General features: G+C 34.6%; 1 protein-coding gene across 4 annotated transcripts in view; it reads left to right on the top strand.

Moving 5' to 3' along the window:
- Positions 1-13,755, top strand: part of LOC126824880 (uncharacterized) — a 36,120-nt gene extending 22,365 nt beyond the window's left edge. For 3 of the 4 annotated variants that reach the window (XM_050554291.2, XM_050554293.2, XM_050554290.2), the window contains exon 2: positions 12,439-13,755. In XM_050554291.2, the coding sequence (XP_050410248.1) occupies positions 12,577-13,653 (1,077 nt within the window). In that variant the 5' untranslated portion in view covers positions 12,439-12,576 and the 3' untranslated portion in view covers positions 13,654-13,755. Of the gene's footprint in view, positions 1-1,367; positions 1,553-12,438 lie in introns of those variants that run through there. The other variant, XM_050554292.2, reaches the window with a different exon arrangement.
- Positions 13,756-15,947: the final 2,192 nt, after the last annotated feature.

Here is a 15,947-nt window from a genome sequence, read left to right as displayed (position 1 = left end):
TTGGAACTATTATAGCAAGAACGGTCAGCTCTTTATCTAAATGTTACATAATGTATCTTTAACAATGTTTACACCCCACCCCCTTTCCTCCATCACACAGCAAGCCCTCGCAAACCTTGTTCCAACCATATATACAAATGTTCACATCAACCCCCAGCGTCCACACTTTTTCCATTCTGCGTCTTCCAACAGTTCTTCCCATGGCCACCTGGTCAACCCTTCCCTCTACACATTTCTCTTTAACCAAATATTCCTGTCACTCGTGCTACTACCTGTTTAGTTTTCCAGGCCCCGCTACTCATGTTTCCATAAGGTTAACTATTGGAATATGCGGGCTTTTTTGTCATTTCTTTTAAGAGAGTAATTTTAGGGGTTTTTTTGGTTTTTTTGTATTTATCGATAATCAAATACTACAGGTTTTTTGAGAAAATCAAAGTTGTCCCTAGGCACAGAAGGAAAGTTGTTGGTATTTTCCTTTTTCTAGTGATATCTTTTTCGCGAAAAACCCTACGGCAAAGTCAACGAAAGGGTGAAAAATGTTTGTGAAACTCATTATATATACGTATAATGAATATTCTGATTGACCTTCTGAGATTTTAAAGCATTTTATTCAATATATTGAAAACTCGTTAATACGACCATTACATATTCTTTGTATCATAACAGGTCATGCAAAGATAATACATGTATATTAAAAACTCACCTTAATGCATGGTATGTTGATATGTATAAATGATCCGTCGAGCGGAGCGGGGCGAAAATATTTTTTGGGGGAATGATAATTACATTTTAGTTTCCCAATTGTTCCGAAACGACGGAAAGTCCAGAATAGTTTGGTAAAGTGTGGGGCTACAAGAACCATACAGGTGGATAAATAAATAAGGAATAGAGGTATTGCTCTTGAATATGTATAATTGACAAATAAATTGGTGGGGATACTATATAATGATACTATTGTAAAAGTGGTAGTAATACAGAGAGACGTTGCTTTTGTAGTGAAGACGATCACAAAACAATATAATGCCATTACAAAGGCGGATACAAACCATGCACCCCATCCCATCCAACCCGTATCCGACCCGATGATGTCAGTCTGCAAATTTAGTAAAACCAGCCACCAGCCCCATGGCCAGAGATGAACTAAGTTTTACGTATGCGATATATTGGCTGGTTGATGTACATATATAATATAACTTTTGAAATAATAATTCAACTGTCAGTTATTTCTTAGCGAGACTAGGAAACAGCGTGTTAAAAACGGGATACCATGGTAACCAAAAGATGATTAGATGTCTTACGTGAAAGACATGCGCTAATGTCTAAAAATAACTGCAATTGTCGTCTGCTCAGCTGGTCTCAATTCTCTGCCACAGACGATCATTATTTCAGCACGCCAACGGTAGTAGCAGTGACATGGGCTCTCTCCGTTAGTTTTAACGTATCTTATTTAATGTACAAATTTTATAACGAATTATATATTGTCAAAGGGAAGTGAAAGAGATTTGGTTGTAGAATAGAGGCATATTTTCTAAAGCTAAATGTTTACACGAAGGTAAGAATATAAGTATGAACTCTGACACAATCTAAATAGGTTATGTAATAATAGTTTCGGGTTATCATCTGTACTGATACGCGTGTTATGTAGTAAACCTAAAAAATCTAAATATAGGTGTAGAAATAGGGCGTCCCTCACAGACGAGCAAAGACTAAGTGGGTAATAATCAAAAGTTCTAGATTACCCCTTGCACTATTCATTATAGTACATAATTTACCAAAGGTTGTAATCATATCTGTACTTAAAAATGTGTGACATGAAGAAAGATGATATTGAAAATAGACTTTAATTTGAATTCCGCGTGACTTGACTCGGTATACTCTTATAAGGAGTTCTTTCTTCTCAGTATTAAAATTGTCAGCATGTATTCTGTAAACTCCATTACCAACAGCTATAAATCCTAAATATACAAAATTATAAATGAAGTGAACATTTTGTGTTTCTGACACGTTTATATAACTGATATATTTGAATATTCTCCACTATTCGAAATCAAATTGTACATTAAAATATTTTATTTACATAAATGATACTATCGGGTAGATTCAGAGGTTCTAATTGCGGATTATTAAATATCCCTTTATTACAAGGCTTTGGATGTTACAACTTTATTCCGGTTTCTATTTTATTTTAGACATTTGTAAGTTTTAATTTACATGAAGGTTAAAAGCCACACCAACCCAGTTTTCACATATATCTCAAGAGAGAGAGAGAGAAATAGGGTTTAACATACAGGCAACACAAACTAGGTCATTTCGGGACTAACACATTGTTCAACTTTATTTTATTACTTTACTTGCGCGTAGGGTTTTTTAGCAGTGGGAGGGAACTGAAGGACCTGGGGTCCCTTACTTCTTGTCATGTACAACTGGGGAATCGAAACCATGCCAGTTAACTCAATGACACACCTTATGATACAATGTGCACATGCTAACCATCGGCCATTCAACCACCAACACAAACCCCATGCCCCACCCCACATATCTGAAGAGTCCAGTAGAATTATTATCCATTTATTTACCTATGATACATGCAGATGGAGACGTGAAATCAACAGAAAGTGTCTCTTAAGGAAGCTAGGCAAGGAAAGGCCCCTGCTCTTTCGTATTGTAAATGAATATTTCATACCTACTATTTGAATTAATAAAGATTATTATTATAAAAAGCGATAATTGCATATTTTCTAAGAAAGTCAAAACATAATAATTTATATATCTACTTAATAGGTTGTCAAATCACTACTACTATACAATCATAGAAATCATTCTAGCAAAAAATTTTGGATAAAACGTTGAAATAATTTCTGCCCGCCGACGGTATTTGGAAATTGTATCATTTCTTTTCACTGAAAAACTAAGTGTACACAATGGAAGAGGGAGTTGTCTTGATTGGAAAGGTCTGTGGTTAAACAGATTAGGATAATGATGCCTGGTAGAGCAAGACTTTTCAAACCTGCACATGTGATAATAACATGTAAAATCGAAAAAGAAAATGTTATATATTTGCCAATTCTCGACTGACACAAGTGAATTATAGGATTTAGGATTATTCTTGAGATGTATTTTAAGGCTTTATTTTAACTTATTTTAAACATATGACTTTATAAAATGGAATTATCACTTTAAAGCACGATTACAGTCTTTAGATTCCAAACCACAACCATGTATGTATTTGGAACAAAATATAAGCATCAAACCATCCAACATGTTATAGTCTAATTTATCTTTTCTATTTCTTATTTCAAATGTAAGTAGGTCTAGTTAGAGTCATTTTATGATTAATGATGTTTCCAAAAATAAACTAAATAGAAGACTGTAAAATTGCCTACAGGATGTCTTAATAGCTTTTAAAACCTTAGTTGTCCACTATTATTTGCTATATCGAGTATATAGGGCAGTGGTGACATGATGTTTGTTGTAACTCTACACATGCAAACTAATCATCTGTTCTTGCCACTTGATAAAACTTTGTCATGGATAAAGGTTTTGGTTTATTACAGGCTGGCAATTGAATCATTCATACACATGACTAATGCTTGAATGCAGATTTGAATATTTGCTTAAGCGAGTGCAATAAGGTTTCCTGAGTGTTTGTTGACTTTAAAGAAAATGATTTGGGCTATAAACTAAAAGTGTCAAGGTTTTGTGTTGGTTTGTTTCGATTTTTGGGGGGAAGTAGGTATTTTTTGTGTTGGTTTGTTTTGATTTGTTTCGAGAAATAGGTTTAGGTTTACAATGAACACGTTAGATACAGAAATATAGCTAACGATTTTGTGTTCAGCAATCGATGGTTTAATGCCAAAACTGAAACACAATTATTAAACTAATTGACTTTCGCTCAATATTTTGAAACAACATTTAATAGTAGAGAACTTGTCATTTTTATAATTGAAGTCGCATGCCAGATCTATCCAGTTTAATCAGAGGTCAATCTCCTGTAAGCCAAACGGTGCTTTTTTTATTTTATCAATTTAATTTTTGGTTTTTTATCAAAGGATATTTATTTTAAAAATGTATATACACATGTATAAAGTTTTACCCCTTTCTGTACTGACCTGATTTACTTGGTTCGTTAAAGATATATAATCTGAAATCAATATGCAGTATAGTGGCTGCAAGGAGGTCAACGAACTGTAGGCAATTCCTATGTATTCAACTTGCAGTTTTATTATTAGTTAAAGCCGGATAGATGAAGTCATAAAATTGTCTTGACAGCCAATTATGATTCAATATCCTCAAAATTTTTATTATCCAATGATACTTTACGTTAGATTTAGCTCCTTAAAGTTATGTTTTGCATTAATAAAACTATTTTTAGCTTCAAGAAATGACAGGTATTGTGCATGGGGCATGTTCTACTTTACACTGTCTAGAACACCTGATATGACTTGATTTTTTGCAGTATTATGCTTATTACAATCTGGTGCAGATTTGTTTGCCAAATTTTCATGGGCTTTTTGAATATTTAATGCAATCAAACACAAACTTTAGGTCAAGCACAAACAAAAATCGATAAAGTTTTTTTTTATGTAAAAATGAGCTGCTGGTTTTGAAAGGTGTCCAGATCTAGGTTTCATTCTGAAAGACCCAAAATAAAGATGTGGAAGCCTTCTTTGGGACAGACTTTAAAGGCTGAGTAACCATGCGTGTAGAATATATCATGTCCACCGATTGCCACGATGGCAAGAAAATGAAATGGGGCTTAATGTCCCACTGTTCTGCTCCGACTGACCTGGTATGGAAAAGTGTCCGTCCAGTCATTGGCATACACGTAGAAGAACCTTTGACAGTTGTAAACTAGTAGACAAATGTGTCCCGGAAAAATTTCCATCATAGAGAATGTCTTTATTATCCCATTGGGGTAGAAAAGAAGGATCTTAAACCCTCTTCTTTGCGCGGAATTTAGAAATTGACACACATAATAAACAGGAAGTTGAGTTTGTATTTCGTTAAAATCTGACCAAAATTGATGGGCAAAATGGCCGCCCTTCATACGCAAACAGTGTAAACATCTGGTATATAAAGGTTGTGGACCCTCTAAATGTCACAATTTTAATCCGATTGTGATGAAACTTGAAAAACATGTTTATAACCCAAAGATCCTGGTTCCTTTCGATATTCTCGCATATCGGAGCATCGCTTCCGGAATTATTGTACGAAAGATCACGTTTTTAGTTTGTGGTCCCTCTAGAGGTCACAATTTTATCCAATTTAATAAACCCTGTGTGAATGTATCACCCTTACACCTTGCTGATGGTTGAGTTCGAATTTCGTTAAAAACGGACCAAAACTGCCGGACAAAATGGCCGCCCCTCAAATGCAAAAAGTGTAAAAATATGGTAAATCAAGGTTGTAGACCCACTAGAGGCCACAATTTTCATCCGATTTTTGATGAAACTTTAAATTTATGTTTATATCACAAAGATCTTGGTTCTTTTCGATAATCGCGCATATCCAAACATAACTTCCTGGATTATGACCCCTGATTGTTAAAAAAATTGCATTTTTAGCTTCTGAACCCACTAGAAGTCAAAATTTGTATTCAATTTTAAAAACTATTTAAATATATCACTGTTACACATCAATGAAGGTTGAGTTCGAATTTCGTAAAAATTTGGCCAAAACTGCTGGACAAAATGGCTGCTGCTTGTACGCAAACAGTGTAAAAGTATGTAAACCATGGTTGTAGACACAAAAGTCACAATTTTTTTCCGATTTGGATGAAGCTTGAAATGTATGTTTATAATCCAAAGATCGTAGTTCCTTTTGATATTTGTGAATATCGGACTGTAACTTCCTGGATTATGGCCCCTGATTGTATGAAAAATCATATTTTTAGCTAGTGGACCCTCTAGAGGTCACAAATTTTATCCAATTTTAAAAAACGTTTAAATGGCCGCTCTTTGTTTGCAAAGTGTGTAAAAGTATGTAATACAAAGGTTATGGACGCTCTAGAGGTCACAATTTTTATCCGATTTTGATGAAACTTAAAATATATCTTTATTTATATCCCAAAGGTCTCAGCCCCTGTCGATATTTTTGCGCTTTTCAGACCATAACTTTCTGGATTATGGCCCCTGATTTTACAATTATAATTGCTTTTGTTTTTACCTTATTCTCTATCCATCTCTAGCAAAATGTAGGCGTAATTATCTATTTTGGAACCATTATAGCAAGAACAGTCAGCTCTTTATCTAAATCTTACATAATGCATCTTTGAAGCTATGTTCTGTTGAGGGTTCTCTTCACGTAATCAAACCCTTTTTAATTTTCATTTCATCTATTAACCCCCCTCCCATCTTATACCTGACATGATGAACTATAAATATACAATTTTGAGTAAGAATGTCATAATAGATAATATGTTGATAACACTGTAAATTATAGCTATTTTTTTTTTAAAATTTACAGCTAGACCTGTATGCATGTTAACTGCATGGCTCTATAGGTCGGCTAAACCTATCACATAGACCTATATATACAGAACAGTCGCTGAAACAGACCAGGATATTCGTGTATGTACGAAATGTCGAGGGTTGAAATTCCTGTTAACATACTATTAATTGACTATAATTATAGGTTAATGGTATTTTTAAAGGATAATTTAACTGAAAAAATGATGAATTTCTGTGATAGCCACAAATTATGATGCACTTTCACTGAAATAGTGGGTTAAGTGGGACACAATGCAAAGTGGGACAATTAATTGAAACTTGAGCTTTTGAAACTGAATGTCTGGAACTGTACACTGTACCGCTTTCAGTTTTAATAATGCTGCTGTATCATTTTATTTGAAAATTTGGGGAAAGTGGGACTAAAACCTGGTGCGCCTTTAGATTATAAGATTTAATATTAGATTTGTTTTTAGCTATATCTTCCTATTTTCTATTTTGTCCGCTGCCTTTTGAGGAAATTAGGGGAGTATTAAAATGGGTCTGTCAGTCTACCTTTCTGCCCTCCACACTTTTGGGGATACAATAAACCTGCTTCTAATAGGACTAGAATGTTCCATTTGGTGTAGGTGTTTATGTCTGGATGGAGGTCGATGCTGAACATTTTCTGCTGAGGTTAAGCAGAGATAAGCAGTTTGATTGGTCAATAAATTTCATACTAGTTGAGTGAGAATGATGAAACTTGTTTTAAAGTTTTGTCAAAACATTACCTTGACTAAATTTGATCATGAATATTTTCTGCTTGGGTGAAGCATGGTGATATACACAATTTCATTTGTCAAGACTTTGGAGTGCTATAAATTTGATTCTAGTTGAGTGAGAATGATGAAACTTGATGCTTAGATTCACTACCCCAGAGCTCTGACTAAATTCAATTATGGGCATTTTATGTTTAGGCTAAGTATAGATAAACAGTTTGGTTGATCATTATACAAAGATAAATGTGCAATTAATAATAACATGTGTCATGTATGTTTTTGGGGATTGAGGCAAATACATCAGTCTCACTTTATGGACTGTATGTTTAGTTGCCTGTCAACCTATCTTTTACTAGTCTAAGAATGGATCGATTACATATTTGTGAGACGAGAGACATTATTGCATTTCATCAGTCTCTGTTCATTACCCTAAGAGTTTTTGACCTCGCACACTTCCAACAAGAATAATATGAACACTTTAACCCCAAAAGTTATCACCCGATTTTGGACAATGTACGATTTATTGTCGGGCAACCTACTTTATATTTTGATAAATCTATATTCTGCATATGAATAATGTATCAGCTGCAAGTCTAACTAGAACAAAGCATTAAGCAGCACAAATAGTGCTCTTGAACTTTGAAATTGTGGGTCACTTTGACCTATTCATATCGGTGGTTGACTTCAGTAATCAACTAAAGGGATAGAATGTCCGGGAGACTGGCTACATTTGTAGATGAATAGACTGAGGCTGTCATTCTTATTAATGTTTTATTCACTATATTACATAGTAGACTATTAGTACGCTCGTCATAACTTCACAATTATTCGTTGAGTATAGCAGGCTTATCTAAGTGAAAATTCCGGTTCTAAAATTACAATTTTAAAGACAAATTGTTCCAATGGCATTTAGTAATTGTTGTCATAGAAATCTTGATTTGATAAATCCTAGTCCAAAGTTACTCAGTAATAAACAGTAATTGTATTCCATAGAATTGTCACCTGTTAATTGGAGTATTATTAACATTTGCTTACATGAAATAAAAATTTATAAAAAATCCTAGTTTAATTCCACAATTTTCTTTTATCTCTCGATTTAGGGAAAAGGGGTGAGATAGGTCTGTTATCATACGATTGATTAATGATCCTCATTCTAGCTGACCTGTGTTTACTCTTTCTAGAACACCTGATACCACTCACCATACTGTTGATTAATGGTCCTTGTCCAAGTTGAGTAATGGTTACTCTGGTGATTTCACACAGTTAATAATTTTATTTTTATCGTACCTTTGAAATCAATTATTTAAACAAGGTAGTATTTCAGTGTAGGTGTCTTGTCTTTTTATACGTCCACATTGAAATGTGGTTGTATATTGTCGTCGCCCCCGTCGTCGCGATTGACTTTAAATTTATACACAGTGTTTAAGGTCATGAGACGAAGAATCCTTTTGATATTCCGCGATTTTCTGATAATTACCGCCGGAGTTATGGCCCTTGATCACAGAAAAATCTTGTGGGCGCACTGGAGGCTAAAGTTAATATCCGATTGACTTCAGATTCTTCAGTCTTGAGACGAAGAAGCCCAATGATTTTCAACGATTTCTGATAATTACTGCCAGAGTTATGGCCCTTGATCACTTTGAAATATCTTGTGGATGCTCTAGAGGCTAAAGTTAATATCTGATTGACTTTAAATTTATACAGTGTTTAAGGTCATGAGTTGAAGAAGCCTATTGATTTTCAATGATTTCTGATAATTACTGCCAGAGTTATGGCCCTTGAATATCTGATTGACCTTAAAGTTATACAGTGTTTAAAGTCATCAGACGAAGAAACCTATTGATTATCATAGAATATATATATATATATTTGTTTCGATTGATACACAGATTTTAAGGTCTTGAGACGAACAAGTATATTGATTTTCAATGATTTTTGGTAACTTGAACAGCTAAATCCATGGTATTAAATGTTTTGTATACTAAACGTTAGCATGGGTCAAACAAATTCTAATGAATTTCTGATAACTACTTAATGAGTTGTTACTCTTAATCAGATTGTAGTGTATTACAAAAGTAAAAATATGCGATAACTCATGTTGACTGCCTGGACGATTTAGCTGCTGTGGACGTATGTTTCGTTGCCTGGCAACCTATCTTTTCTAGACCTGTGATCGGGCAGTCTATTTGTATCTTCATTGTTTGATCATGTATTTAGGTCACTAGCATCAAGAATTGAACAAATATTGGGGGTTTTTTTTTACTAAATGTCGGCCATGGGCTATTATCCATAACAATAAAACTACTGATATTCTAGACACATTATGATGTTGATTATAAATTGAAGTCAAACTTCTCTGCTTTCATTATTATGTACCTAACCACATGTCATGAAACATGTTGTAAAAGAGTTATTAGGGCAAGCAAAAAGGTATTGGTATTTTATGGAGCAGAATTTACGCCTTAATTCTAACTCCTAACCTAGTAATGTGTCGCACTGATCAGCAATGAATATTCGCTAGGCTACTAATAGCACTGAGATATTAAATTCTAGAACATTTTTTGAAGTATTGGAAAAATAATAAAAAAAAAGATGTTTGAAGTATATTTGGATAAAACAAATATTTCCTGTTTTGTGTAATTGGGTATATAAATTGAGTAAAAGACATCATTTTGCCCGCACTAGTTTACGCTACAACTTCCTATGTAAAAATTGATGGCAAATGATGTGACGTCACATGTGGAAGGCATAATTGAATTTATAATGGTCATTTTATACAGTTGTATAAGATGGCTTTTGCAATGCTTTTGTGAAACAGATTGGTAATGTGTATGCCTTTATGCTTACTTCTATGCATGTAACTTCTTACTTCTTACATTTGTTAAATTGACTATTTACATATGTAAAAATGCTAATTTATATCACTTATTTCTTAAATATTGCAGTTAGAACATAGAATTCGTATTTTGGTCTATTTCAATTATTACTTTTAATTTTTTGTAGTCAGTTTAGTTTTGTAAACATTTTGACATTTCACAACTGTTACGCAGTAAAGGCATCATAATTATAACACTTATTGTGGTAACAGATGGAGCTGTTTACAATTTTATGGTGGTTGATCGAGGACATGTGAAATTGCACCTTTTTCATATAACCCAATAAACTTGGGACTGACTATTTTACAACATGAAACTGCAGGTTTATAAATTATTTTATAAATATAGATTGGTTGGTATTATTGCTTCTGTGTAAAACAAAATGTTAAAGATGCATTATGTAAGATTTAGTTTAAAAATAGATAATGAAAAATGAAGATATAATGAAAATTTTAGTCAAATTACTTCATTCTAGGCAAGGTTGTGAATGTTTGAAGAATAGCGTAGTCTCAGTTTACATTGCTATTCATTGTTACGAAAATAAATAAAGTCTCAATTATCTATTTTTATAAGCCCACTTTGAGATGTGATTGCATACTGTCATCACCCCATCCATCCATATCAAGAGTCCACAATTGCTTGTAGAAGCTCTAATTAAATTATTTAATGGTGATCTGATCGTATATCATTCCATTCAAAGTCACAACCATCCGATAGCCTAGAGAGTTGATTATGGTCTTGTCATTTGAATAAATGTCCAATTAATAGTTTATATATTATTTGAGGCCAAAAGAAAAATCTGCAATACACAGATTCAGCTATTACATAAAATATTATGTATCTTTAACTATATTGCTGGCTTTGGGATTTTTGTTTGGCACTGGATGTGGCTGCTACAACGCAATATGTTTTGTGCCAAAAAATAAACATTCCATGGAGAGCCAAGAAAACATAAGATAATATCATACCATTTTAGTAACCACATAATGATAATATTTATTTTATGATAAATTCATATATTGATATGGTGGACAGTATATTTATTGTAATGACTCATTGTTTTATTGATAGACAACATACAAATAACATTTTGTACAGATATTATTGATGGCAAGAATTTTATTGCTTCCATCAAATCCCAATATTATATATAATATAATTATCATGTCTGTCCGGAAATTTGTTGTTGAATACAGGTGCGTGTCCAGAGAGGGGATGGGGTGGTGGGGCAGAACAAAAAAACATGTAAAGAATTGCTGCCCTTTTGGCCTCACTCCACTCTAATCATATATATGCAACTAAATGAGCAAAAATATTGTCTCGAGCTTCTGATTTTATCAAATTCTCCGGTATTCCCCCAGGCCTCAGACCAGACATGAAGTTGTCTCCACCTTCAATTAGGGACTAACATAGGTTCAATAACATAGGTCTTTAGCGGTGGGAGGAAACTGAAGGACCAGGAGAAAACCCACGAGGTCGGACAGGTGACCCTACTCCTTGTCTCGTACAAGCAGGGAATCGAAATCCACGCCACTGGACTCAATGACAGACGTTATGATGCAACGCACACACCTTAACGATTCGGCCACCCAACATAAGAATAAAAGTTATAACTTTGAGCAGAATGATTGTAGTCATCAAAAAATACACAAGAATTAATAAGTAGAAAAAAAAACCTTTGTCACCACAGTTCTTGCCACAATTTCCTTGTCACAAAAGAAGAATATGGTTCTTTTGATGTAAATAAATCATAATATATTTAATGATAAAAAGATCCCGACGTCACGATTATAGTCTTAGGTTGTGTATTCATTAACGACTTTAGGATATCTCTTTGAACTGTTGATAATCTGCTATGTGTTGAATAATTTGTGTACGTAAAAACAAATTTATCTAAGGTATCATGATCTATCTTGAAACTATGACCCGGGCAAAAGTACGTGAATAAAAGTACATGGTATGTCGATTTCACGCGAAAATGAAGCGTGGTGTGTAATGTAGTCCGTGTGGAGCAGGAAGTACGGATATATTCAGACGTGATACATTACTCGATATTCCAGAATGGTTTGTTTTCTGGCGTTATTTAAAGGTACACTCAATGGTATGCCTTTAACAAGGGCACATTTATGGCGAAAATTTAATTACAGACTGTTATGTTTCGGTCTACAAAATGATACAAGGTACTATTATTGGAGGTAATCAGTGCCAAGAGTCTGAATTCTAGCACTCACCAATTAAGAAACCCAACAAGATTTCCATACCGAGTGGAACATTTCCAAGACATTTAAAATCAGTTTCAGTGTTTCCTAATTTTTTATGTGTAACTTTAATATTAATATTTATCTTTGTGTTTTTCAGGTGACGTCTAGTGATTAATAGCAGAAGGGATAATGATCCAATCTGAATACAAGAGGGAACGCTTCGCTATATTTCCAATCTAGCGGTTATATCTAATTGGTGTGTTTGTGTTTTGAGGAGATTTTGGGAAGTTGCAATATGGATCGTTATTCACCAGATTATAGTGATGATGAACCGCTAGATCTTAGTATTAAGTCACGTGGTGGTGATAAAGTACCTACCACCAAAGCAGCACAACCAGAAAGTCCACTGTGTCTAGTCAAATCTTGTGGTTGTAATAGTCACAAAAAAAACTCTAACAAAGGGTCAGAATCTTCATCTTACCCTGCTACAGATTATGACTCCCGTTATTATCAGCCGTACCCTTCAAAACATGAGCATCATGAAAATAATGAATTGTTGCGTAAAGCTTATGATTTCTCAGATAACCAATCAAATAGAGGTTATCAACCTTACCGCCAATCAAATAGTGCTTATTTGAACCAATCAAATAATTCGTTCCAAGATACTAGTCGACCGGTGAATGGGTTACCTTATAAGAACCAATCAACGATGGGCTTTTATAATGGTAACAGCGAAGCCTCACAAGGTAGATATGATGTGGAATATCTTAGCCAGTCAATCCGCCGTCGTAGCTTAAGAGGTACTAGTCTAATGGATTTTGTGAATGATTCAATTGAAGATGGGTTAAAAATTGAAAAGCAGGACATTGACACTTCCAAGCGAGTTAGACGTGAATTTCATGATAGCGATAATGAATCTCTCCGAGACAGTCCAAGCGGCTCTAAACGACTGAAAATGGAAGAAAGCTTTAATAGTTTAAAATATGAAAACACAAATGAACAAATTTTGAATGAGGAAAAAATAGAGGTCATTTCAATGGATACTGCCGAGTCAGCGGAACCGAGAAAGAGATCAACGCCGTCGCCTGGAAAAACTATTCAGATAAAACAGGAAGTTAATCCGGCCCGTTCTACTTTAAACCTCGCACCAAAAACAGAGAGCGGGTCAGAAAATTCAGTAGGAACTACTAAACCTAATTCTAAAATACCAGCTCTGGATTATTTGATCTCTAAAGTATTAGTTGAACGTTTAGATATTCCATTTACGCCAAAAAATCACGAGATTAAAAGAATATTTTGCGGTGAAGGAAAAGGACAATTGAGATTGATGGATTTAATAGAATTACAGGTGGAAGAAAGTTTGAAAGTTTAAAGATGGAAAATATTTCTTTTTTGATTTTCTTTTTCACAATTTGAACTAGATTACCTATTATAATAATTTAATGTATTTAAATCACCGAATCATACTAAAAGATATTATTGTTGCGTTTTTATACCCCCTTGCATGTGGATGCTCAATAGCCGTTAAATATATTATCCGATTAGCTTGAATGTCATACACAATGTTTCCGTCCACATCAACGGTTTCGGATAACTCTAATAGCTAGAGTACATGTACGTTTTGTTTGTGTTAGCTCTAGGAAGAACTAGAAGACTTTAATAATTTCTTGTACCCTTGGTCAGTTTTTAGCAAATTCCCCAATTGCCTACAAAAGCATACAAAAGTCGCTATGGTTTCGAATAACTCTAATACCTAGAGTACATGTACGTTTTTTTTTGTGTTGGCGCTAGGAAGAACTAGAAGATTTTAATAATTTCTTATACCCTTGGTCAGTTTGTAGTAAATGCTCCCATTGCCTACAAAAGCATAAATATACGACAATCGCTATGGACTATATGGACGACGTAGCTTATGAGGGCGTATGTTATGTTGCTTGGTAACCTGTTTTATGCGAGTCAATAGCAATGATGTAATCCGACTGGGGGGGGGGGGGGTATATAACGTAAACCTAAGATTATAGATTCTAGGCCCACGTTATTGATTATTCGTAATCGATGTTCCTATGCTATAAATAATGACATAATTAAAGCAGCAAAAAATATAGCCGAATATTCCTTTTGCACGGCAAATGGTAGGCCTGAAAACGAAGATTTTGCATTTTAGCCTGAATATTTTATAATTTTACTGCCAGATTGTTTTAGATATACATGCAGGAATATGAACATATCATGTGGACGTATTATGCCGTCGGCCCGGACGTCCGTTTACATTATTTTGTTTGTGGACACCCTACTATGACGCTACTATTCACAATTTTCGCCACTTTTTTTTTTAAATATCCCAAGCATCTCGGCGGATAGGTTCGATGTTGGCATATATCGCACCATAATATATCTTGTGGTTCTTTTAGATGTCACAATTTTTATTCGATTTAAAATACCATTCAAATATATGTTCATTGAAAATCGGACCATAACTTCCCGTTCTAGAATGGTCCATGTCCTTTGCGCAAATATATACCAAGGTTTTGAACCCTCTAGATATCTGAATTTTTATCCGATTGCGATGAAACTTCTAGGGGTTTATGGCCTTTGACTTTCAGACATTGGACATTGTCTGCTCTTGAGGGTCTAGAAACTTAGTATATAAAATGTTAAGAATCAAAAGATCTGACTTTCTGTTCGAAGTTGTACGATTTCAAATTTGGCTTGAAGCATTGGGGTCATTAGAGGATAAACCCTATCGATAATCAACTTTCCTCGACCTTTCGTTCACGAGTTATGCCCCCTTAATCAAAAACCTTTGTAGATGCGAAGAAGGCCAGATATTTTAACAGCTCTTTTTATACGCCCACATTTTCATGTGGACGTATATTGTCGATCTCGGTTCCTTTCGATATTGGCATGTATAAGATTGCTACTTTATCATCGTGTCAACACCCCACCCCCAAAAGAAAAAAAAAACTATAAAAGAATTGCGAGCATCGATTGGTGCATACAAGTTTTTAGCCAGAGTTCTTCCACAGTGTTCTAGATTACTTAGCCCCCTCGACAGTATTGTTGGTGGTGCCAAGTCTAAAGACAATATCATATGGACAAATGAACTGTTAACAACTTTCCATGCTGCACAAGCACATTTGAAAGAGGCACAATCCATTACTTTACCCTGTTCCCAGGATCGCCTATGGATTGTCACTGATGGTTCGGTTCATGACTATGGCTTAGCTCCAACCCTTTACGTACTTCGCAATGACGGGATTCTACAGTGCTAAACTGCCTAAAAGGAAGCATGATTGGAGTCCATGCGAAATTGAAGCATTGTCAATTGCCGCTTCCGTTAAACGTTTTTCAATCTACATCATCATTCTGTACACTCCACTTAACTCCTCGCGGACAGCAAATCATGTGTGGGGGCCTCTGGTAAACTTCAAAGAGAAGAATACTGTACAATTTCATGGGTCGCTACCTTTTTATCAATTGCCAGCCGTTATCAGGTTAATATCCGACATCTCTCTGGTAGTGTCACTATCCCTTCTGACTTTGGTAGTACAAACGCTCCAAGTTGCCACGAACACAACTTTCAGATTTGTTTGTTCATTAACTATCTCTCACCAATTCAGTAGTAATATCTGTGTCTGTGCAAGATGTCATAAACAGTTCTATTAA

Source organism: Patella vulgata, chromosome 6 (assembly GCF_932274485.2).
Source record: "Patella vulgata chromosome 6, xgPatVulg1.2, whole genome shotgun sequence".
Classification (NCBI taxonomy): domain Eukaryota; kingdom Metazoa; phylum Mollusca; class Gastropoda; family Patellidae; genus Patella; species Patella vulgata.
The sequence above is the reverse complement of the archived record's forward strand: the minus strand, read 5'-3'. Positions and strand labels throughout refer to the sequence as shown.